This window comes from Dysidea avara, chromosome 9 (genome assembly GCF_963678975.1).
Source record: "Dysidea avara chromosome 9, odDysAvar1.4, whole genome shotgun sequence".
Taxonomy (NCBI): Eukaryota; Metazoa; Porifera; class Demospongiae; order Dictyoceratida; family Dysideidae; genus Dysidea; species Dysidea avara.
The window spans coordinates 36,697,998-36,723,584 of NC_089280.1; the positions used below are offsets into that span (position 1 = coordinate 36,697,998).

The 25,587-nt window shown below is 39.3% G+C and overlaps 3 protein-coding genes across 5 annotated transcripts in view; 1 reads left to right on the forward strand and 2 right to left on the reverse strand.

The window, feature by feature from the left end:
- The window catches only part of LOC136266630 (centrosome-associated protein 350-like), a 42,578-nt gene extending 37,713 nt beyond the window's left edge, over positions 1–4,865 (reverse strand). The window contains exons 1-7 of the mRNA XM_066061622.1: positions 4,725–4,865; positions 3,580–3,623; positions 3,065–3,524; positions 2,896–3,006; positions 1,672–2,139; positions 1,284–1,499; positions 1,187–1,236 (exon numbers count right to left, since the gene is read on the reverse strand). Coding sequence (XP_065917694.1) covers positions 1,187–1,236; positions 1,284–1,499; positions 1,672–2,139; positions 2,896–3,006; positions 3,065–3,524; positions 3,580–3,623; positions 4,725–4,803 — 1,428 coding nt within the window. The 5' untranslated portion in view covers positions 4,804–4,865. The remainder of the gene's footprint in view (positions 1–1,186; positions 1,237–1,283; positions 1,500–1,671; positions 2,140–2,895; positions 3,007–3,064; positions 3,525–3,579; positions 3,624–4,724) is intronic.
- A 76-nt stretch (positions 4,866–4,941) lies between these two features.
- Positions 4,942–11,557, reverse strand: LOC136266637 (STING ER exit protein-like). The gene is made up of 7 exons (XM_066061634.1): positions 11,376–11,557; positions 9,559–9,673; positions 6,137–6,178; positions 6,023–6,087; positions 5,893–5,978; positions 5,224–5,316; positions 4,942–5,177 (listed from the first exon to the last, which is right to left on the reverse strand). The coding sequence occupies exons 1-7, from the start codon at positions 11,494–11,496 to the stop codon at positions 5,019–5,021; spliced, it is 681 nt and encodes a 226-aa protein (XP_065917706.1). The 5' UTR covers positions 11,497–11,557; the 3' UTR covers positions 4,942–5,018.
- LOC136266634 (iron-sulfur cluster transfer protein NUBPL-like) lies at positions 11,540–24,041 on the forward strand. 3 transcript variants are annotated; one of them, XM_066061627.1, is made up of 9 exons: positions 11,540–11,703; positions 15,610–15,735; positions 17,396–17,435; positions 17,481–17,538; positions 17,589–17,760; positions 18,046–18,131; positions 18,179–18,299; positions 23,764–23,840; positions 23,893–24,041. In XM_066061627.1, the coding sequence occupies exons 1-9, from the start codon at positions 11,586–11,588 to the stop codon at positions 23,956–23,958; spliced, it is 864 nt and encodes a 287-aa protein (XP_065917699.1). In that variant the 5' UTR covers positions 11,540–11,585; the 3' UTR covers positions 23,959–24,041. The 3 variants fall into 3 exon arrangements, with proteins under 3 accessions (XP_065917699.1, XP_065917700.1, XP_065917701.1); XM_066061628.1 differs by having other exon boundaries at positions 18,197–18,299; XM_066061629.1 differs by having other exon boundaries at positions 17,634–17,760.
- Positions 24,042–25,587: the final 1,546 nt, after the last annotated feature.

The following is a 25,587-nucleotide window of genomic DNA, read 5'->3' on the forward strand; positions in this document are numbered from 1 at the left end:
GTGATGTGCGCTGCCTAAAATTCTGCCTTTAAAAATTATCCTGGAAACATCATACGCTACAAAATCACCTTCATCACTCTCCTTGAGCAGCATATTTAGACGCTACTTATTTATAGTAGATACCTGATAATGATCTTGGTTGATAATGATCTTGGATAACACCCACTAATGATCTTGGTTGATTAATAACAATCGAGTGTGGAGACCACACCTCTTAGCAATCTATTTACTCAATCACGATGTTGAATACATGACTGGCTGAGTAAAAACCTGCCATTTTTATTCGCTTTAAAAATGTTGAAATAGTCAAATAAATGTTACTACATTGAAACTCGAGACAGAAACTGCAATACCAAGACATTGATAATACCAAATATGGTGGTTAATATAAAAGGTTGTGAATCAAACACAAACTATGTGTTGTAGCTGTGTGTCAATTATTCCATTACTTTCTTCTTGTTTACTACATCACTAGTACCTTTCACTAGTACCTTGGCATTACATTCATATCTTACACTTAGTAACACTGAGGAAGAGGAAGTTAGTGGTGCGCCACAACCCTGACAATCGATTATGCAGCCAAACATTGTTCCAAGTGTAAGGCTTGTTTAACAGCTAGGAAAACAGTGTGTTATACTCAGAAGGCTTGTAAGGGTCCTGGGTCACAACTGCATAGATCTACAATCTGTCCTTCAAAATAGAGGGGTCAATGATCAGGATTGGGATGATATATCAACATGTACATTGCTGTATGGCAATATGTAAGAGAGTGATACAGATATCAATACATTGATACAGGTATCAATGCAATTTTTACATTATGTATCACAATATATCAGGTGTATTGACTTGAACATTACATACACAGCTGTGTTTGTAGATGCCAGTTTACAACCAAATCATTGAGTTAGTACTGGATCAGAAAAGATATTGTCTATATTTTTCTAAGAAAATCTGACAGTTTGTGCCGTATGTTGGTAACATGCTATTGAGTAGCTTTAGGGTCCAGTTGCTTACCAGCAATAAGAATGCAAAGCCATGAAACCACAACAATTACACACGGTTCAACATTTCTTGTTATAAAAATGTACATTTGGTATCATCTTTTAGAAATACATTTTATCAATATCACACAGATCAGCCTTAGCACCATAGCACTGCATATATATGTACACTATATACTTACTCGCACTTTATCAGCATCGTAGTGCCGGACTTTAGGAACATGTATTGGTTCTGTAGTAGCACATCAAACAGCAGAGTGGATACTAAGTATTATTCACCTGGGCTAGTCAGCTTAGGGACACTTGATAAGGATCTTCTTGGTATCTTAAATGTAGTAGGTTTTGGTGGTGGGTGGGTGTCCTCCTCAGATAAACCAACTTCATTTAGTACAGCAATAGCATTAGAATTTAACAGGGATCTTTCTCTCTTAGGAGAAGTAGTGGTCACCTCTGATAAGAATCCCTTCTTAGACCTGACAGCTAAGCCTACAGAATCTATACACAAATTATATGATGAACAAAAGTTAACCACATAGACATACACCCACCCACCCACACACACACACACACACACACACACACACACACACACACACACACACACACACACACACACACACACACACACACACACACACACACACCCACACACAAGCATTTAGCTCACCTGTTGAACTAGCGATCGATGATGAGCTGTCCCCAGCCATAAGGTCATCTTGTGGTTCCTTTTGTGGCAACTTTGTTGGTTTCTTCTTTGATGGTCCCAATACTCGGTGTACCACATCTCTACCTGCTCTCCAGCTACTTGGAGTAATATTAGTTTGGTACTTCCTCTGAGAGGCCTGCACTACTACCTTAGCAGCTACTTTCCTAACTGTCACTTTGGGCTTGCTGGCTATCTTTAAAGGAGCAGCCTCACTTGAACTAGCTGTCACATGTGGCTGCTTTACAGAGTTTCTTGTGGAACGAGTTTGTGCATAGTTAGGAGGTGATGGTGCCACTGCTATTTTCCTTTTCTTACTACAGTTAGTAGGGGCTCCACTAGCTGCAAAAACTGGGTCAGATGTGTTATGGAGTTTCCTACGAACTGGCTTGGACATGCCACCATGGACAGTCACAGCTTCTTCACCAGAATCTATAACATGATACATCATATATGACTACCGTATAGCGGGAAATTTTCGAAAGGTTAACTTTTTGAAAAATTCAAAAATAACAATGTGTTTTCGAAAATATATTTTCGAAAATAGTACATCCCGGCTTTGAAGCGACAATCAAAGAAAGTATAGCTAAAAGATTTTTGCGAGTGCACGCATGCATAGTTTTTGCTAATATCAGTTAGCTATAGGCCTAATGTATTATAGCTATAGGCACTAGGCCACACACAAGTAGCTAGCCATATAACTATAGCTATATACCACGTGCGCGTGCATATAAGCGAGCACAAATGACACCACGAGTCTTGAAGCCTATAAGAACTCAAGAGACCAGAAATTACTAGGAAAGACTATAATTATCAGCAAACATCTATATGGGCTGAAAAATGCCATGTACTTAGGTATGGCAGGCCACCGAGGCGAAGTCCAACAAACAACATGGTTCAACCTATGAAGGAAGACCCTAGGATAGCTATATGAGATTCTATCAAAGCCAGATTGAACGTTTATCTAGCTGTACTGAACAATTAAAGCAGCTATGTACGTGATCAACGCAACCACTAGTACTGTTAGCTTCCTCCGTGAATTAATTATCTACGGTGCGGCACGGTAAAGAGACATTGTTTCGAAAATATTTTTTCGAATTTCCAATCAAGCACTCTTTTTTGAAAATTTAACCTTTCGAAAATTTCCCGCTATACGGTATACTACAAGTTGAGAGATCAAATACATACCAGTGGTAAGTGGCTCCATTCTATGCTTCATTACTGACTCCAATTTCATTTCAGATGCTTGAACAGCTAACTTTTGTTGCTCAATTGTTCTCTTTAAAGAAGGAATAGCACCTTAAAGTCAAAATGACCAAGTTTACACTTAATCATATACACCACATAAACTACTCACTTTCAGGAATTTGAAACTTGCGTAGTGGGACTTGATGAGTGTCGAGCTGTGATGTCATGTTAGGAGCAGAGACAGATTTTGGTGGTGACTGATTATGTACAGAGGGCACTACGTCAAAGCTAACAGGGGGTCCAAATATAGCACCTTTATTGGAGTGTAATGTGGTTACTGTAGGCACTTCATCTTCCCTTGAACTACTAGTGGATCGTAATGGCTCCATATTTAATGGACTAGAATGGTCTATCTCCTCACTGTTAGCATGTAACACACATGACCGATTGTTCAAATAGTCACCATCAACAATACTACTAGTGTCAGATGACTGAGTGACTGAATCTTGTAAGTTGTTTGATGTTCGTTTGTCAGGAAGTGGATTACTGAACTGAACTGTTCTCCCTCTAGCTTTGTGAGAGTGAACAAGTTTTGGAGGGGTACCAGCTTGGTCTTCTAATTTGTGTAACTACATGTCATAAATAATTACTAAACAGTACTTCACAACTTAACTATGCACTAACCATGTTCTTGGTTTCTCCAAATGTTGACCAAATAGTAGCCAAGTCTATAGAATATATAACTTTACAACATTTCTCATGCAGAGAATTTGTAGATAGGTACACCTAAGATTCAGTACATGCTTGGTGGATTTCTAACTAAATTCTGATTGCACTGGCTATTGTCTAAATAACGATAACATGCCATTATTAAAACTCTTCATGTAAATAATTGTAATTTATAGTTTTGTGAAAGTTCCATTTTTTGAAAATTTGGTAGTTGTATAACGACTGAGGTGATGAGCTAACAAGTGAAAGCCTAGAAAATTAGGGTTAACCCTAACCCTAACCTTTTCCAATAAAGGTAGTAACCTCAAACATTTCACAATTATTGCTATTACTTACTGTGGATTTTCTGCCCGTTTGAACATTTTTTGTGTATTGCATATCCTGTACTGAGTATTGTACTATTCCTTCCTCAGTGTATGATTTTATGATGTGTTAGCTATACCGAATATTTGAACTAAAAATAAAAATCAATCAATCCATCCGATTTATGCAATGTGTTTTGAGCTTGCAATGTTCAAACCAACAGAAAATCCACAGTATCAACTGGGGAAGTATCAGTGGCATAATCTCCCCACATACACAAACAAGTTCTAGTACTGGGGATATGAGATTGGGAAAGGATTTGTACACCAGATATATAAAAATTTGCGTTGTGCGGTGTTCCAAGTAAGCCTTATTGATGTAGTAGCATCATACTTCTACATTTATTCCCACTACATTGGTGATTACTTTTCCATCTCCCACCCTTAGCCCACATCTGTCTTTATATGGCTCCCAGGCTAGTGAAACACCTCGTACAGGCTCTACCTTCTGTGTTCGCCCTCCAGTACCTAACTGATAAAGTTGATAACAATAAAATTGATAGGTACATCATTCCATTGGAATATTTTATTGATTGCAAAACCTTCATTACTTCCAGAGCTAACAAGTCAATAGTCATGGCAAGGTATAAATAATGTGCATTTTTATATAACAACTACCAGTTTATAGAATAGCTAATAAGGTGGGCTATAATTAGAACGCCATAGTTACCGCTTTATTTATGACACTTAACAGCAGTTACTAATGTGAGTGCATGTATGGAGTATATTATATCTTACCATTTGCGTTGGAAGAACGATGTACTACCCGCAATATCGGTATTGGCTCCGTGATTTTCCGTGCCTTCACAGCTTGCATATTTGATATACGATACTTTTAACACGTAATTATTGCTCCATTATCATCCCCCGCTCTAGCCACTGCCTTCTCACATAAAACACTGCTTCTTAGCGTTCTTTGGCGACTTCTGCGCGCCAATTTTAAACTTTGTCACGCCCCTAATTTTTTAATGCAGTGGTTTGTGTGGATATTCCGGAATCCGGATATTGTTTGTACATTATCGTTAATTAGCATCAAGATATTCTATCAATTAATGTTCCCTTTTGTTTCTTGGACTTGATGTGTTCCTCAATGGCTTTCACTTCTGCATGTCTCCTCCTACCATCTTCAGTTTTTATCAGTTGTTTGTGTACTAGACTAGCATTAGTGGCAAACGAGTCAGCTATTTCTTGCTATAAGATAAGATGTAAGTTTCTTACTGATAATACTATGTCTCACTTGTTCTAATTCTTCTTCTTCTTCATCAATAGTGGATACAGTGATGGTGCTGTACTTTGACCCTATGTCCTTGGTATATCGTCTCATCATAACCTGACCAGTAAAGGACATAAACAAAATGTCATGGTGGAACAACACATTCGGATACCTTGGGGACTTAAGTGGTCTAAGTGTGATATAAATGGGACCATGGACAAGTGTCCTGATTATCAAGGTGTCCTTCTTAGTGAGGTGTCCTGATTTCAGGGGTCTAAATGTGTGTACACTAATACAAATGGGACCATGGACAAGTGTCCTGATTATCAAGGTGTCCTTATTAGTGAGGTGTCCTGATTTTAGGGGTATAAATGTGTGTACACTAATACAAATGGGACCCACGGTGTGTACAAGTACAATAATCAGCTTCAGCAAGGTGAAACAAGATAAAGTACACAAGACAAGAAGTACAGTACTGATCAAGTGTATTGTTCAGATACAGCGTAAGTGCCGAGTGCAAGTATAGCAGTATCTTTCTGTTATAAGTAATGATTAAAAACCTTTTTCTTTGCTTAGTACTGTACGTATAGCATTCCATTTGCTTTTGTAATTGTGTTTTGTTTTTGCTCATTCAATGGTTGACATTTCATCTCATATTGAACTGGTGCAAGTACACAGCTGTGGTGTACATACCTTTTTATTCTTCTCTGGTGCAATAGGATGCAGCAGTTTGGGTTTCTCTGTTGTCAAGTAATCCTCACCACTACGAACAAGAGCACCTACACAACAACTTGTAACATACATAATAAGGGTAGTACAGTACCTTCAAATATAAAAGTGATTTTCTCATCTTCACTTGAGTGACGATAAAACAAGGCCAATCCACAACTGTAACAACAAGTTAAAGTACAAACCTCAAGTCCTTTGTCATGGTTACCTTTTGCAATTATGTCGAAACTGACGCTCCACACCTTGAGGTCTAGTAAGGGAAATATATTAGTAACTTCATACATACGTTTTGACTTAACAAATCCTAAAGTTGAAAAGTACAGATAAACCTAAGGGACTTCACCAGATAAGCCAGAGGCAAGATAGCGGTCAGTCACTAGACCTTCATGACGATCAGCTGCCCGGGCTACATTTCATATGTACTACATATGAAAAGTAGCCGGGCTACATCTGAGCAGTGATTATATAGATGTCGAGGCCGAAATCGATTGCGAGGATCAATTAATACTCACATGATTAGGATGCACGACTTGGGTTTTGCCATGAAAACCACTCAGATGGAGAGCATTTTGTTATCCTCGCCATCCTATGAGTTGAAAAACGTTGGGCTAAGGTGAGAACTAGTGCTATAGCTTATTCATCGATTGTTTCTGCATGTTTTCGAATATGGACATGCCTCCATCATGAAGCTGCCACTCTGCACGGAGTAACCACTCTACAAGTAAGTTTACCTATCTAGGCCTTTAGTGAATTTCGTACTTTTTCTATAAACGATTCAATAGTATTGATTAAAACATTAATCTTGCATAACTGAAATTCTCTGTGATATCTCTAGGATATGTCTGTTTATTGTAACCGAATGTAACCAGAACGTACTAACAGCTGACCCATAATCAAAAATTTAGGTATGCATATATGGTACAGCCAGTGGCTGCACTCATATTGGCTTGGGTGATTGATCACCCTGTACAGGCTATCAGCCTGATAAGTGTTACATATTAGCTGTTACACGGGGCATACATATCAGGCAAAGCCCTCATGCCCAAGTTACAACATACTCTATAGTAATTATACTTTGTTTACCTTGTAACAGCTCTGCATGGCACGCCACAGCGATGGATCTGGGCAAGCATTAAATATGTAGGACACCACACAACCAACAATCTAAACTTGCTTATCTACTCCTTAGTTGATATTGTTACAAAACACTAAGACCTAGTTCTATTCTTCGGTCGGCTTTCACGTGCATCCAACCGAATTTGTTGGAGTCACACTATCGAGTTAGTGGAGTCCAGTGGTTGTGTTTGTCTTTAAAAACTACTCAAGTGAGCTTAGCGAAGGTAGATCATTCTAGGATGACTGCTTGTGTGCTCGTCCTATTAATGCTTGTCCAGCTGCTATTTATCCACCACTGTCGCATGCCATGCAGACTACTTCACCAGTTAACATCAGGTCCCCATTAATACAGCTGGGTAGACTACTTCACCAGTTAACACCAGGTCACCATTAATGCAGCTGGGTAGACTACTTCACCAGTTAACACCAGGTCCCCATTAATACAGCTGGGTAGACTACTTCACCAGTTAACACCAGGTCCCCATTAATACAGCTGGGTAGACTACTTCACCAGTTAACACCAGGTCACCATTAATACAGCTGGGTAGACTACTTCACTAGTTAACACCAGGTCACCATTAATACAGCTGGGTAGACTACTCCCCTAGTGAACATCAGGTCCATATTAATATAGCTGGGTAGACTACTCCACTAGTGAACCTATTAATATAGCTGGGTAGACTACTCCACTAGTTAACATCAGGTCCTCATTAATACAGCTGGGTAGACTACTCCACTAGTTAACATCAGGTCACCATTAATACAGCTGGGTAGACTACTCCACTAGTTAACACCAGGTCCCCATTAATACAGCTGGGTAGACTACTCCACTAGTGAACATCAGGTCCATATTAATATAGCTGGGTAGACTACTCCACTAGTGAACCTATTAATATAGCTGGGTAGACTACTCCACTAGTTAACACCAGGTCCTCATTAATACAGCTGGGTAGACTACTCCACCAGTTAACACCAGGTCACCATTAATACAGCTGGGTAGACTACTCCACTAGTTAACACCAGGTCCCCATTAATACAGCTGGGTAGATTACTTCACCAGTTAACACCAGGTTCCCATTAATACAGCTGGGTAGACTACTTCACCAGTTAACACCAGGTTCCCATTAATACAGCTGGGTAGACTACTCCACTAGTTAACACCAGGTCACCATTAATACAGCTGGGTAGACTACTCCACTAGTTAACATCAGGTCCCCATTAATACAGCTGAGTAGACTACTTCACCAGTAAAAACCAGGTCCCCATTAATGCAGCTGGGTAGATTACTTCACCAGTTAATACCAGGTCACCATTAATACAGCTGGGTAGACTACTTCACCAGTTAACACCAGGTCACCATTAATACAGCTGGGTAGACTACTTCACTAGTTAACATCAGGTCCCCATTAATACAGCTGAGTAGACTACTTCACCAGTAAAAACCAGGTCCCCATTAATGCAGCTGGGTAGATTACTTCACCAGTTAATACCAGGTCACCATTAATACAGCTGGGTAGACTACTTCACCAGTTAACACCAGGTCACCATTAATACAGCTGGGTAGACTACTCCACTAGTTAACATCAGGTCCCCATTAATACAGCTGGGTAGACTACTCCACTAGTTAACATCAGGTCCCCATTAATACAGCTGAGTAGACTACTTCACCAATTAACACCAGGTCCCCATTAATGCAGCTGGGTAGATTACTTCACCAGTTAATACCAGGTCACCATTAATACAGCTGGGTAGACTACTCCACTAGTTAACATCAGGTCCCCATTAATACAGCTGAGTAGACTACTTCACCAGTTAACACCAGGTCCCCATTCATGCAGCTGGGTAGATTACTTCACCAGTTAATACCAGGTCACCATTAATACAGCTGGGTAGACTACTCCACTAGTTAACATCAGGTCCCCATTAATACAGCTGAGTAGACTACTTCACAAGTTAACACCAGGTCCCCATTAATGCAGCTGGGTAGATTACTTCACCAGTTAACACCAGGTCCCCATTAATGCAGCTGGGTAGATTACTTCACCAGTTAATACCAGGTCCCCATTAATACAGCTGGGTAGACTACTCCACTAGTTAACATCAGGTCCCCATTAATACAGCTGAGTAGACTACTTCACCAGTTAACACCAGGTCCCCATTAATGCAGCTGGGTAGACTACTTCACCAGTTAATACCAGGTCACCATTAATACAGCTGGGTAGACTACTTCACCAGTTAATACCAGGTCCCCATTAATACAGCTGGGTAGATTACTTCACCAGTTAATACCAGGTCCCCATTAATACAGCTGGGAAGACTGAAACAATATGTTACTAAAGTAAAAACAAAAGCAACTGGCTAGCTATCAGTACGCAATAAAATATAGAACCATGAAATTACCAGACTGACGCTCTATCACTTGGCTATGCTGCCTCAACATATTACACTACACCACACACACACACACTACACTACACACACACACACACTACATTAAAAAACTTAATAATGAACCTCTTTAGCAAAACTCTTCTGCCAGGTTCTGAATAAGTTCTACTGGATTGTTTAGTTGCATCGATGACTCTAGCACCATCTCTCTTCCTCAGTGGCAATTTATCCAATGTGGTATCTACATACAGTTAAAAACAACACTTCTCCTAAATATTAAATTGTCCTATAATTGTGTCTAATATCCACCTATCTCATCTTGTGCAGCAGCAGGTGGGAATAGGCAATTGCAATCCAAGTGATGCCCCTTCTGTTACTGTACCAGATATTGTGAGTAGTATACCGTATTTCTATAAATATAAGCTGTGAGAAATTTTCATGAGTTAAATTTTAGTGTTAAAAAGTTTTCACCTGTGTCCTCAAGCAACGAAAAAAATTTTAACAATGAATTACGAATTCTATTCGGCCTTTTTTTGTATCTAGGAGAAGTAGAATGACAAGCAGCGAAACTGAAGTGTGGCATCTCCGTTCCATGGAGGCTGCACCCCAGATTCAGAACTGAGTTGTCTGTCACAAACCAAGCAATGGACTGGAGTGGAATTTCTGTAGCTAGCTCAGTCCACGCAACTTGCATATTTGTGCATATATACTTCATTTAATGTGTCCTGTAGTAGTTGTCTATCACAGAATGGCATCATTACCTGAATGTGCAGCGAAGTAGACGAAGACAGCTCCCTCTGGCCCTCTCTTCTAGGTGTTTGTTTTTAAAAGACTGCAGCAAAGACATATGCTTGACACATCAATGGCCAAGCCTCGATCTAGATGGCCAGAAAGCAGTTAACCGAATTCATTCAACTTCTCAAATATTAAATAGGTAAAAAATTTTTTTGTATAATTAATTTTCGTCAGATGCTAGCTTCAACAAAATATTTTAAACAGTTTATAAATATAGAAATACGGTAATTCTTGTGAGTAAGTACATTCGCACAGTTTGATGAATGCTCTTCACAATTTAACTGCTTGTCCACAGGGTTGGGACAATGTTCACTTACTTACTGGTGATATAGGCTGAGGATAATCAAATCACAGGCAATTTAGCATATTGGGTAATTTCTGAGGTAACAAGTGGATTAGTAGCAGAACCATCATCATTAGATGATGCAGAAAGTGTACAAAAACAAAAATAAATAAAGGCAGGTAAATCCTCGGACACATGCGCAGGACCACAAAAGGAACTTGCATGGGCATGGCAAGGAAGGTGTACTTACAAAAATAAACTATCTATAAAATACAGTTAATTAAGTAAGGTACATTGGCTGAGTCCACCCACTCTTTGCATGTTCTTCTTAGTTGTCCTCAGGGATGGAGAATAGTATTTGTAACTATATATATGATAATTATGCACTTGTCAATTTCATGCCCCACCCCCGGGGAGGGTGGGGGAATACAGGGGATTTGACAAATCGTGGTGTCAAATTCCCCACTACTGGGGCAAAATCGGCTGTCAAATTCCCACTATGTCCCCACTCCCTAGTAGGGAATTTGACAACACCTCAAGGATGGCTAAGTGCATATTTCATGCCTGCAACTAGTAAGTGGTATACACCTGTAGCTAGTAAAATTATAGCGAGCCGGTGTGATTTTATTGTTTAGAGATGCAACTACTGCAAATCGGTCAGTGAATTGGACAACTGTCAATTGCCCCAGGGGTGGGGACAAGAAACAATGTCAAATCCCCACTTGGGGTGTGGGGCATGAAATTGACAAGTGCATTATATTAAGGAAAAAAAAATGTATAGTGTTTGTAACTGAACATCCCTGAGGTAGGTTTATATTATTAAAGCATAGATTATATCTATGTTAATAACAACTTACAGACTTACCAACAATGAGGGCGAGTTTCCCACATATACAATAGTATACATAGAGCGGTACTTCGGTAGTGTATTCTTCTTTGTCTTGGGTGTCCGCACACACTATACTCTGCGAAACAACTTTCGGCATGGCTTCTACAATATTCTACCATATGATTCTACATAACGCGCTTTGTTTACTTCTCATTTAAAGCGCACCAACCGAAATAGTGGTAGTAAATGAGAAGACTCTTGAGGAGTTTTAGCAGTTCGCCTCAGAAGTGGCCGATTCCAGGCGTGAAGCATATTATACTGGTCGCTTCAGGGAAGGGCGGAGTAGGAAAATCTACGGCTGCAGGTAAGGTGTTTTACACACTTGATCCCTCGCTTGATCCACAGCGACCTAAGCTTTTACGCTTCCCCAGTATTCTGGCTCAAAGTAAGAGTGTGTCTCCACTGGGTAGCATGTGGGTAATTTACCCATCAGAATTAAGCCCTAGTTAGGGGCTGTGTGAAGATTAATGACCATCTTACCAACGAACCGTACTGTTGCCAATGTTGGGGTGCAAGTGCAGTGAAGTGTTAAATCACAAACGTTTGGCCCCCCTGAATTACAAACGTTTAGTCATCCAAAAGTAGTGACTCAGTACCTAGCTAGCAGCATGTGCTATGCATGCTCACTGGCATGTTATAATGTTGGTGACATCTAGCTATACCAGCTAGTGTGTTAGCTATACCAACTAGTGTGTTAGCTATACCAGCTAGTGTGTTAGCTATACCAGCTAGTGTGTTAGCTATACCAGCTAGTGTGTTAGCTATACCAGTTAGTGTGTTAGCTATATGTATGATGATGTCAGGTAACATGGGCTAGTTATAGCAGCTAAGTATGTATAATGAATTAGTCAGGTAACAGGCTATAGCTAGATAGTAGTGTTGCACCGATAATTGGGATTGGTTATAACAAGAGTTCATAATATATATATACTGAGGAGAGTATCCTACTCTCATATACCCCTGTAGAAAGGCGTATTGTGAAGTTATGATGTAATGACTAATGTTGTAGTTTGTGATGTGTGAGCAGCCGTAAAAGTGCAAGAATCAGTAGCACCGTTTCATACTCACGACGCTCAGGATAGCTGTATTTGCAAATGATCTAGCAAGAAATGCCTGCGAAGCGGTCTTAATCCATGAAGGAACAATTGCAGTTCGTTGAGAAATGCTAGAGCTGGAGTTAATTTGGTTGCTAGCGACGTTGTTAGGCACGCGTTCAATTGATACCATGTTCAACTAATGACATCATTAATTATACAAAGAAAAACGGGCGAACTCAGAAGTGCTATGTCATGACTTCACGATACGCCCTTCTACAGGGGTATATGAGAGTAGGATACTCTCCTCAGTATATATATATATATATATATTATGAACTCTTGGTTGTAAGAAAGAATGTATGGCAGCTGTGTTTTTTGTATACCAGGTTGTGATAACTCAGCAACGTAACAAATCACCCTGTATATATTACAAGTCACTCAGTAGAGTGTTTAGCTATATAATTACATACATGTCCTTGTAGAGAATCTGACAAATTGCTCAGTAGAGATGTCAGGTACATTACAAAATGATTGGCATTAAACAAGCTGTGAAAAAATGGTGTGGCCTTCCAAAAAAATGCCACAGTGAAAAAAGTTGTGAAATCAAAGGTGGCAGTAGAAATGGCTGCAATAATGTAGCTACTACATCTTGTATATTACATGATATTACTATTCAGTGGACTGGACTACTAGACTGACATAATTTTGGTTTTTTTGCACATTCTATGGTTGGATTTATGGAGTCCTGCTAGTAAGCATCCTTAGGGCACCTGCAGCCCACTTCTAAACGCTGAAGGTGAGTAGTGAAATATATGAAAACTATTTCACTACAGTTCATTATGCCACTATACAGCACTTATTCCTTAACCGTAATGCTGCAGGCAGTGCAGGGAATGTGACAGCAATAGTTAACCAGTGATCAACTTGCCAGTAGAAAGTATCCTTTGAGATATCCTTAAGAGCAAGCTAGAGGAACAAGCTAGTCTCACTGCCAGACTTCTGTTTCAGTGCAGAGGCTTATCAATTACAGATTATAAGCACCCATGCTGAAAAATCTCTAATTGGTAAGCCCCTGCACTGAACTAGAGGTCTGGCCACATGAGACTAGCTTGCTCCTCAAGCTTACTCTAAGGACATATCTTGAAGGATATTGTCTACTGGCAAGTTGATCACTGGTTAAACATTGCTGTCACATTCCCCGCACTGCCTGCAGCATTACTACACACCAGGTAAGGAATAAGTGATGTATAGTGGCATAATGAACAGTAGCGAAATTATTAAGAGATAGTTTTCGCATATTCCACTGTTCATCTTCAGCATTTAGAAGTGGGCTGCAGGTGCCCAAAGGGTGCTTACTAGGTAGTGTCTAACCACTGGACTGGAATACTACTGGACTGACATTTTTTTTTGGTTTTACACATTTTTAAAGGTGGGATTACTGTACATTTGGGTGACTTGTGACAACATTTCAGCACTGAGTGGTGAATATGGTCCTAAAAAGTAAGCCAAATGGGTTCAATTAAATGTATTCTATTCACTGCTTGACAGTATCTACTCTACTGTAGACAGTATCAAGCACAAGGGGCTTATCAAGGGGCTTATCAAGGGGCTTATCAAGGGGCTTATCAAGGGGCTTATCAAGGGGCTTATCAATTACAGATAAGCCCCTTGATACAGTAATCTACTGTTCTATTAGGCCAATACTTTGAGATTATTTAATTAAAATTCATTGTTTACAAATAATGTATCTAACAATGAAATAATTGTAAAATACACCCCTGTATTGGTGTGTGAAAATAGTTACAAGAGAAGTAGTTGCAAGAGATATTGTTTACAGTAAATAATTTGTTGGTTACATTGCTCACATGAAATGTAAAGCTATCTGAGAACAGACATACAGGCTTCGTAATGGATGTTGCTACACCAAAATCCTTGTGTTATTGGTATGGCCTTGTTTCCCGTCACCCAGTGCAACAAACAGGCGGGAGATGATTATTATACACTAATTGGGTATATGACTGCTCTATTAGAGTATCTCAATTTATTCTGTTGAACAACAGTGCGACCCTTTAGTTATCCTTGTACCATGGTTAGACCCTTTAGTTGTCCTTGTGTCATGGTTAGACCCCTTAGTTGTCCTTGTACCATGGTTAGACCCCTTAGTTGTCCTTGTACCATGGTTAGACCCCTTAGTTGTCCTTGTGCCATGGTTAGACCCCTTAGTTGTCCTTGTGCCATGGTTAGACCCCTTAGTTGTCCTTGTACCATGGTTAGACCCCTTAGTTGTCCTTGTGCCATGGTTAGACCCCTTAGTTGTCCTTGTGCCATGGTTAGACCCCTTAGTTGTCCTTGTGCCATGGTTAGACCCCTTAGTTGTCCTTGTGCCATGGTTAGACCCCTTAGTTGTCCTTGTGTCATGGTTAGACCCCTTAGTTGTCCTTGTGCCATGGTTAGACCCCTTAGTTGTCCTTGTGCCATGGTTAGACCCCTTAGTTGTCCTTGTGCCATGGTTAGACCCCTTAGTTGTCCTTGTACCATGGTTAGACCCCTTAGTTGTCCTTGTGCCATGGTTAGACCCCTTAGTTGTCCTTGTGCCATGGTTAGACCCCTTAGTTGTCATGGTTAGACCCCTTAGTTGTCCTTGTACCATGGTTAGACCCCTTAGTTGTCCTTGTACCATGGTTAGACCCCTTAGTTGTCCTTGTACCATGGTTAGACCCCTTAGTTACCATGGTTATATGCACAGCTAATACAATTACTTTACCACTCAGTCATTCTGTGCCACCCTCTATCATGAAATAGTACAATGATGTGATCTACAGTAAAATAAATAAAATTTGGTGTGTCTGCCTAATAAATGATGTGGGCAGTGATGGGAAACAAAGAAATGGCCTATAAATTCTCTTAGGGCTGGAAGATTATATCAATTGTGAGATTAATCGTGACTGTCTCTGAACATCGTGATGTTGATATGTGTTACCAACTAATCGTGATGTTGTGACATCACATGTAAATAAATTCAAAATCATGGCACATACTGTTGTGGAAGAACACGGTCCAGAAAACAAGTCTACACTTCTGAGATAGTTCATTGTGTGAACAAATCTTATTACATAGTTAAACAGCTTACCGTTGCAACCTTTATTTTACATTTTGGATGTTTCATTGTTTAGTAAATCTGGCAGTCAGTCTAACTCATGTAAACCAGAACTTGTCAGTCGGACTACTTGATGCTGATGTGTATGGACCAAGTGTACCCAAAATGATGAACTTGACTCAGCAGCCAGAGGTGTCAAAACGTATGTTACAATTTTGTTTGTATGTGATAAGTTATATATATGTTAAAGCATAGCCGCGAGTGCTATATGAAAAATAAAGTACGAGGCCAAGCGCCGAGTACTTTATTTTTCATATAGCACGAGCAAGGCTATGCTTTAAATGATTTATGTAACTTTCTAGTCGTGTAGCTTCACCATACACTAGGACTCGTAATTAACACGCATTGCATGAACTATTAGCAGCCTGAACACACTCAAACCAGTTTACAAAGTAACTCATGCGTAGTTCACCATAGTTTGGCATGGTAGATGTTCATTGCATCTTTTGGCAGGTTTTGCTCGCAACTCACAATCAAGTCTATTGTGAGTCACATGGTGTAGTATTTCCGTGATATCTCCAGGACTTGTCCGTTTATATTAACAAACGTAACAGCAACGTTACTTTCTCCCACCCATCATTGAAGCATTTAGGTATGTCTATAAAAGCAATCCAGTGGTAGAACTTGTATTGGCTGGGGTGATTGATCACTCAGCACGGCGAGGCTATCAGCCTTCACCGGCTTGGGTGATTAGTCGCACTGCGAGCCCCATAGGCTATTAGCCTACACTAAGGCACGTGGGCAACTGTACTTTATTGCCCACAAAGAGTGCTTTATTGCACCGCAAAGAGTGCTTTATTGAACGAATAAAGCACTCTTTGCGGTGCAATAAAACACTCTTTGTGGTCGATGAAGCAGTTGGCCGGCTGAGAGTGTGCTTTATGACATTTAAAGTACACTTTTTCCTTTGATCTCGCCCACTCAGGTATGCCTTCTAGAACTATACACTTCCCCAAATATTAAAAACTTGCAAGTAATATGTTCATATTCTCTCCGTTGCACAGCATGAATCATGGAGTGCAGTATGCATTATGTCAGTGATGTGCCCAGGTTTAGAATAGTAGTGGCTACAAGAGACAGGGTTGGGTTCAGAAATGTAGTGTGGGACCTTAACTTTGTGTGTCAGAGGTGAATCTGTAGTGGTTGTTGAGTGATAGTGGTGGCTATTTTATTTGAGTGGTGGTTGGTACCGACCACTGCCGACCACTGTGGGCACATCACTGTTATGTGTCTGTTTATTGGCTGTAGCATTGATGGTGCAGAGCTTTTTGGTTTTTAAAGTTAATTAGTAGTTACCATGTAACTATTGTAACTTAGTTACATTATTCCTAGTTGCACAATTACTAGGGATGTAACTAGTATATTACGTAACTTAGTTACTGATTGTTGTAAGTATGAACTCCTTGTAAGATCAAACATTGTGTGACTGTCTGTACAAACCAGTTTAATTATTAAAATGTCTATGCATGAAGTAAACTGGTGCAGTTGTATATAGAGCCAGTTCCATATACAGTGTAGGGTTGATTATCCGAACTCCAACGTTTGATTATACGAACACCAAACTGACTGCTCAATTAGAGTATTTTGTCAAAACGTGTATACTTTATTAGAGTGTGAACAAAGCTCTCAATATATATCAATGGATGTTTGATTTTATGCACTTTTCAATTTTTATGAACACCCCTCCTCTGATATTAGTTCGGATAATCAACTCTCCACTATGTCTTACTAGAACACAAGGTTTACTGACATGTGATTTCCATTGTAATACCCTACAAGTTATTCTCTGTTACATGTACAAGAGAACAAGATGATACCCCTGATCAATTATGGGATTAAATGGTAAGGATGCTTGTCATCAATATAGAATTGTTCCTTCACTATCAGCATGTCGATGGGATTTCTGGTGGAGGAGACGTCTGCTGTAATATGGAGAGGACTCATGGTTAGTTCTCAGTAGTTTTGTGTGTCATGAATTGAGTGTGATTGTTTTAGAGGTTATTATTGCTTGTGTACCCACTATACTGCTGTGTTATTAAGGTGATGTCAGCAGTTCAGAAGCTCCTCAGACAAGTGGATTGGGGACTACTGGATGTACTAGTGGTAGATATGCCTCCCGGAACTGGTGACACCCAACTGACTATATCACAGCAGATAGCAGTTTCTGGTGAGACAGCAATTGTTCTGTTTTACTGATTAAGTTTTGTCCCATATTACCTAACGTTTCAGGTATTTGAACATCATACTATTGGACAATGGCATATCCTTCAACTACTCTAATAGAACATACACCAACCACACAATTGATAATACTCATAGTTACATTAACTGACATTTCACTGTAATAATAATATCTTGTTCCTTGGGGTATATCAGGCATGTCAATAGTGACTTAACGCATGTGGTCAATAGTGACTTAACGCATGTGCCTACTCTATCCACGTTATATTAGGTGCAGTCCTGGTCACTACTCCACAAGACATTGCTTTGCTTGATGCTCGACGAGGAGCAGAAATGTTTAAAGCCGTCAACATACCTGTAAGCCTCTAATACCTTCTTAAACAGACATGTGTGTTTGTACGTAGGTACTTGGAATAATCCAGAACATGAGCTCATTTGTGTGTCCAAATTGTGGTCACAGTCACTCCATATTTGGCAGTAAAGGTGCACAAAAGTTGTCTGCTGAACTTGATGTAGACATATTAGGTAATGTGTAAACTGTAAAGTAAGACAAAGCATAGACATTGCACTTGAAGCTTTACTGATTGCTCCTGATATTTGGAATTTTTTGTAAAGATTCTTGTGTTAAGTGCCACAGCTATCAGGACACACGATAGTGTGTTGTGTGGCCAAGTACAGCTAGTGCGGACATTCCTCAGTAGTGCCTGAATGTAAATTAACCAGTTTTGCTGCAGAAACTCTCTCGGGGTAGGGCACCTCCCATTCCAAATTTGAGTTGAATCCACCCAGCCATCACTGAGATATGCACCTTTGTTTGTTTTATTTTTCTTCATATTTTTCTTCTTAATTTTCGTACATAAATTTTCACACACTTAGAAAAATTGCAATAATTTGTGTGTGCTTTAATTGATTGACTTCAAATTTGAGAGCAGTAAGAATATAATGTAGCACATTTACAGCCACTTTTTGTACAGATAGAACTAAGAACAACGGAATTATGTGCGATTTCAAAAATTGTAAAAGCGATTTGTTGTCTCGCCCACAGGGTAACCTGTTGGACGGAGCTTGAAAATCAGTCTGTACATGAAGTTACTATTGCAGTGCAAACCTTTTGTGGTTTGAAAGTACTGAGTATTAGCTAAGGAGATATAAAGTAAAAACCAAACGTGTGAAAAAGAGCTACTCTAATAGAACAGTCACTGAGAAGTAAAAAATGTGTGCAAGAAAAAATTCTCCAGGTTTCAAATCAGTTACCTCCATATCTATATACCCAAGCCCTTTACTACTCTGTCACTGCTGTCAGTTGCTCACCTCACTTAATTTCTACCTTATAAATGAATGTTCTGGCTTAGTACACTAGAATGATAACTCACAGATCTATCGGTAGAAATTCTAGAACGTTCTGTTTGCGTTGTATTGATGTGCTCAGAAAAATGTGTGTTCTATTAGAGTACTACAAAACTAGCCTATATCAAGTGTGTTGTGTGGCCAGCTACTGCTGGTGCGAGTGGGTGGGCGACATACTCGTTTTACAGAACCAGAAAATGCCGTTTTCATGTATCTGTAGCTCTGTAGTCCTTAAACGGTATAATTAACCATTTCTGCTGTGGAAATTTCCTCAGGGTAGGGATCTCCCATGGTCAAATTTGCTCAGCTATTATTGGTATGTCTTTGTTGTTAAAATTTATTAGCAGTAACATCATTGCAGCCATTTGTTGGCCACCATCTTTTATTTCACAACTTTTTTCACCTAGGCTGTTTAAAGCTGCACCATTTTTTCAACAGCCCCTTTGGCTGTTTTGTGTGGATTAATCATAACCCACAAGAAGAGGAGTGTGTGTGTGTGTGTGTGTGTGTGTGTGTGTGTGTTGTGTGTTGTGTGTGTGTGTGTGTGTGTGTGGCAGTCTATTGCTCCAGTGCACTAGTCTACCCAGCTGTTAAAATGGGGACCTGGTGGCTGATGTCATCTGGGGAAGCAGCCCACCCAGCTGTAATATCAGTTGGTATCCGGGGAAGCAAATGTCAACTGTCCATGTCTCATGCATTCAACAGAGTTTTAGTAACATGTTTCTGAATCCCTGCTACACAGGCTTTCAGTAGTCTTCCTGTGGGTAATGAATAGTCGAAGTGCTGTCAATTGGAGAATTCTTCAGTCATGCTTCAGAACTGACTACACCTTAGCTATGTTTGGGACCTACTTGACATGGTCACTATAATGAGGTGGTCTTATTAATGAGGTCATGAAATACACCTTAGCTATGTTTGGGACCTACTTGACATGGTCACTATAATGAGGTGGTCTTATAAATGAGGTCATGAAGTACACCTTAGCTATGTTTGGGACCTACTTGACATGGTCACTATAATGAGGTGGTCTTGTTAGTGAGGTCATGAAGTACACCTTAGCTGTGTTTGGGACCTACTTGACATGGCCACTATAATGAGGTGGTCTTATTAATGAGGTCATGAAATACACCTTAGCTATGTTTGGGACCTACTTGACATGGTCACTATAATGAGGCGGTCATGAAGTACACCTTAGCTGTATTTGGGACCTACTTGACATGGTCACTATAATGAGGTGGTCTTATTAATGAGGTCATGAAATACACCTTAGCTATGTTTGGGACCTACTTGACATGGTCACTATAATGAGGCGGTCATGAAATACACCTTAGCTGTATTTGGGACCTACTTGACATGGTCACTACAATGAGGTGGTCTTATTAATGAGGTCATGAAGTACACCTTAGCTATGTTTGGGACCTACTTGACATGGTCACTATAATGAGGTGGTCTTATTAATGAGGTCATGAAATACACCTTAGCTATGTTTGGGACCTACTTGACATGGTCACTATAATGAGGTGGTCTTATTAATGAGGTCATGAAATACACCTTAGCTGTGTTTGGGACCTACTTGACATGGTCACTATAATGAGGCGGTCATGAAGTACACCTTAGCTGTGTTTGGGACCTACTTGACATGGTCACTATAATGAGGTGGTCTTATTAATGAGGTGATGAAGTACACCTTAGCTATGTTTGGGACCTACTTGACATGGTCACTATAATGAGGTGGTCTTATTAATGAGGTCATGAAGTACACCTTAGCTATGTTTGGGACCTACTTGACATGGTCACTATAATGAGGTGGTCATGTTTATGAGGTCATCAAGTACACCTTAGCTGTGTTTGGGACCTACTTGACATGGTCACTATAATGAGGTGGTCTTATTAATGAGGTGATGAAGTACACCTTAGCTATATTTGGGACCTACTTGACATGGTCACTATAATGAGGTGGTCTTATTAATGAGGTGATGAAGTACACCTTAGCTATGTTTGGGACCTACTTGACATGGTCACTATAATGAGGTGGTCATGTTAATGAGGTCATGAAGTACACCTTAGCTATTTTTGGGACCTACTTGACACGGTCACTATAATGAGGTGATCTTATTAATGAGGTGATGAAGTACACCTTAGCTATATTTGGGACCTACTTGACATGGTCACTATAATGAAGTGGTCTTATTAATGAGGTCATGAAGTACACCTTAGCTATGTTTGGGACTTACTTGACATGGTCACTACAATGAGGTAGTCTTATTAATGAGGTCATGAAATACGCCTTAGCTATGTTTGGGATTTACTTGACATGGTAAATGTAACGAGGCAGCTAGTGAATAGTTGAAGTGACCATTGTCTAAGGGAGATGAAATTATTCATGAGAGTGATATTGTCTTCTTGTCTTGGCAAGCTTCAGTAACCTGTTGTAGTTGAAGGATACTGCCCTTGTTTCTAAGGATGATAGTAGTAGTTTAACCGGGCTCTCAAACAGTTCCACAATACTAATATAATTGCAGAACTGATAAAAGTATGAAACTTTTCACACAGTTAGTATACTTGATGCACAGTAAAAACAAACTAGTAAAGGTCACTACTAATGTCTGCCACAATACTCACTAATTTTTGTGTAGTGACGTTCACTACTAATTTTGTAGTGAAGGTCACTACCATGTAGTGAAGGTTACTACCATGTAGTGAAGGTTACTACCATGTAGTGAACCATGTAGTGAAGGTTACTACCATGTAGTGATGTTCACTACTAATTTTGTAGTGAAGGTCACTACCATGTAGTGATGTTCACTACTACGTAGTGAGGGTCACTACAAAAAAGTAGTGAAGGTCACTACAAAAGTGGTGAATGTCACTACACAAAAATAGTGGGTATTGTGGCAGAAATTAGTAGTGACCTTCACTATAGTATGTTCACGTTGAGCTGAATCCTGAAAAACAGCTAAAAATTAAAAGTGGATTTTTCTCAACAGAATTAACATTTCTGCCAACCAGATGATTATTGGTAACAGCAAAGGTGTCAACAACAGATACGTCCGGTTTGGCTCCATTACAATTTTGGGAAAGGACTCTAATGGACACTGTACTTATATGGCTTCTCCATAGGAAATGTATTGTGAAAATTTTGATTGGCCGTAAATATTATGTCAAACATTTGAACAACAAGATTTTGAAATATTTTTAGCAGATCAAGCAGTACTGCAAATGAGCCAAATTTCAAGATCGTGTGTAATTGCATCATCCATGAGTTATTAAATGTTTTGGAGGATTCAGCTCAACGCAAACATACTATAGTTTGTTTTTACTGTGTGACATGCAATTTGATAGCTGGAACCGTACTATTCACAGATTTGACCTTTGGTGTCCTTTACAGCTTATTTTATGTCCAAAATAGTGACCTTTACCCAAATGACACTGCAATTTGGTGTGCAGGGAGCAGTCTTAATCAAATATCAGGGGTAAGGCATAGGGGAACCTTTTGTGGGCTCCCAACAGACAAGTGTGTATTTTATAGGAACCAAGAAATACTGTTTTCACTTATCCATAGCTTGACAGTGCATGAATGGATGTGGAAACTCTCTCAGGGTGGGGCACCTTCTGTTTCAAATGTGAGCTGATTCTGTACCAAGACATGCCTTCAAAGTAGGTCTCAGTCTCTTTGTATTTTTCTTATGTGTGCTTTAGTTGGTTTACTTCAAATTTGGAGGGCAACAAGAACATAATACAATACATTTACAGTCCAAACTTCATACACATCAGATAAAAGAACAAGGGAGTTAGGCGTAATTTTGAAAAAAATGCAATAACTTTTTTTGTCATGCATGGCCATAAGGTAAGGAACGACTTCAAAATCAGTTTGTACATGTGGAAAGTTTTAGTGGCATACAGTAAAGGATCATAGCGTTGGAATGAAATCACATTCTTTCAACAAGACCTTGACTACTTTCATCACTACAATTGGTATGATGTTTTAACAAGCCTTAGGAAGTGAAAGACAAAAATTATTATTATTCTTATTGAAATGATCAATTTTCTGTGCAAAAATGGCCGTAAAGGTCAAATCTGCATTGGCACTATAAAATACATGTCACAAGGAGTAATACTTATGTGGAAAGTTTAAGGAACAGTTTCATGAATCAGTGAACAACTTTTAATTGATTGTGTCACTATCACTCTTGTTTTGTGTCACTATCAGTCTTGTTTTGTGTCACTATCAGTCTTGTTTTGTGTTACTATCAGTCTTGTTTTGTGTCACTATCAGTCTTGTTTTGTGTCACTATCAGTCTTGTTTTGTGTCACTATCACTCTTGTTTTGTGTCACTATCAGTCTTGTTTTGTGTCACTATCACTCTTGTTTTGTGTCACTATCACTCTTGTTTTGTGTCACTATCAGTCTTGTTTTGTGTCACTATCAGTCTTGTTTTGTGTCAATATCACTCTTGTTTTGTGTCAATATCAGTCTTGTTTTGTGTCAATATCAGTCTTGTTTTGTGTCACTATCAGTCTTGTTTTGTGTCACTATCACTCTTGCTTTGTGTCACTATCAGTCTTGTTTCGCTCACGGCACCACAACACAGTTCTTGTATTTTGAAGTGTTGCTATTATTGTAAATGCTAATGAACTGCAGGTGATGTACCACTGGACATAGAGATCAGAGAAAGTTGTGACAAAGGGAAGCCAGCTGTACTGCTGTCATCTGTGATTGTAAGTTTGTCTGTCTGTGTGTATACAGGACATAATCAATCACTTTGTTTAGGCTACAGTTTATACTGAGATCAGCAAACAAGTACTGAAGAAGATTAGTTGTACTGAAGAAGATTAGTTGTAACTCATAGCATAATTGTATGTACTTAATGGAGATTTAATGTCTTCATGTAATTTTACTATCTATACCAAAACAGCCAAGCTGTGAAAAACAGGTGCCCCCCAAAAAACCAGGGGGGAAAAGTGTGAAATCAAACTAAGGTAGTGGCCAAGAAATGACTGTGATGGTAGGTTAATGGTAAAAATTTTAATAATGGCAATTCAGGTGAATTTGTGTTGCCTTCTCCTAGGATTCTAGACCAAGGAGGGTTACCAAACAGAGAGGGTTAGGGTTTCAACCTGTGGCCCTATTAATATGTGTCTTTACCCTGAAAATCCCTTGTGTTTACCTCTCAATAATGTATGCAACTATGCCTGTATTTGTATAGTTTGCACTTGCATATAAGCCTTATATAATTATTGTAGATAAATGCTGTAAAAGGCATGTATACTCATGGTATAATAGTACTTATATATAAGCAAAGAATAGTATACATGACCAGATTTGTAAAAAGGCATGCATGTTCCATTTACCAACTTTTACAGTTTATAAGGATAATAGAATTGAATGGAAATTTTGGCAGTGCTTAGCACCAACATAGTTTAATATATGCTGTGAACATCATCATATTTTTTGAACACTAAGGTATGGTCCTCCAAGCTCACAGAATTTTGTGACCGGATCTGCAAAAGGGGTCTTAAAGCCTTCACAATTGCATGTAATTCGCAATCTATAACTTGAATTGTGAGCATGGTACCAGCCTAAACTTTGGTCACCTTACACTCTCAATGTAGCACTATTTCTGAATGTAATTGTAAGACAATAAGTTAAACACATGATGAGTGATGACTCGTTAAACATGGAATATTAGAAAGGCTATATAAGACTTCTTAATTTTTGCAGATCTGGTCACATTAGATATCTCCTTTATACAAATCAATGAAATCAGATAATTTAGTATGTTATTATCAAGTTTGGTATATAATACTGGTATTCCAATACTGTCAGAACATGTTCTAAAGTAATTTGTCCTAGTGTAAAATCTTCTCAATAAATCCTAAAACAAAAAAATTGTGAAGTCATGTTTTGCTTAACCATTGATTCTGTAGAGATGCACCAATGTTTCAAGATAAAACCTCTGCAGGATTATTTTTGCTTCATTTGTAAGTATTATTTCTTGAGAGTGCAAATAAATATATTAACTGAGTATTGAGTCCATGTAACCATTGTCCAGTGTGTACAGTCAACATTGAGTCTAAGTGACCCAAAATTGAGTCGCTGAAGTAACCCAACATTGAGTCCAGGGGACCCAACATTGAGTCCAGGCAACCCAACATTGAGTCCAGATGACCCAACATTGAGTCCAGGTGATGTAAAGGGTGGCGGTGCATCTTCACCGCGACACCTCTATATGAACCCACTGTAAACTAGACTCAAATAGACTCTTAATATGATGACACACATCAAAACAACAATTCTGAGCCTAATATTACAATAATAACTGAGTCGTGAATAATGTTCTGCCTAGTACAATCATAACACTACTAACACCTGGGACGGCATGGTCAGTCACGTACCCCCCCCCCCATCTCTGGATCGCGTGACTTCCCTACATGATGCAACATTGAGTCCAGGTGATTCAACATT

Coding starts and splice junctions, on each gene's coding strand:
- LOC136266637 (XM_066061634.1), bottom strand. CDS start 11,496: ATGCCGAAAGTTGTTTCGCAGAGTATAGTGTGTGCGGACACCCAAGAC. Junction 9,674..11,375: donor GAAACTCGCCCTCATTGTTG/GTAAGTCTGTAA, acceptor AACTGTATGTAG/ATACCACATTGGATAAATTG. Junction 5,178..5,223: donor AAGAAGAAGAATTAGAACAA/GTGAGACATAGT, acceptor CTTATCTTATAG/CAAGAAATAGCTGACTCGTT.
- LOC136266634 (XM_066061627.1), top strand. CDS start 11,586: ATGAGAAGACTCTTGAGGAGTTTTAGCAGTTCGCCTCAGAAGTGGCCG. Junction 11,704..15,609: donor AGGAAAATCTACGGCTGCAG/GTAAGGTGTTTT, acceptor TTCATTGTTTAG/TAAATCTGGCAGTCAGTCTA. Junction 17,761..18,045: donor ACAGCAGATAGCAGTTTCTG/GTGAGACAGCAA, acceptor ACGTTATATTAG/GTGCAGTCCTGGTCACTACT.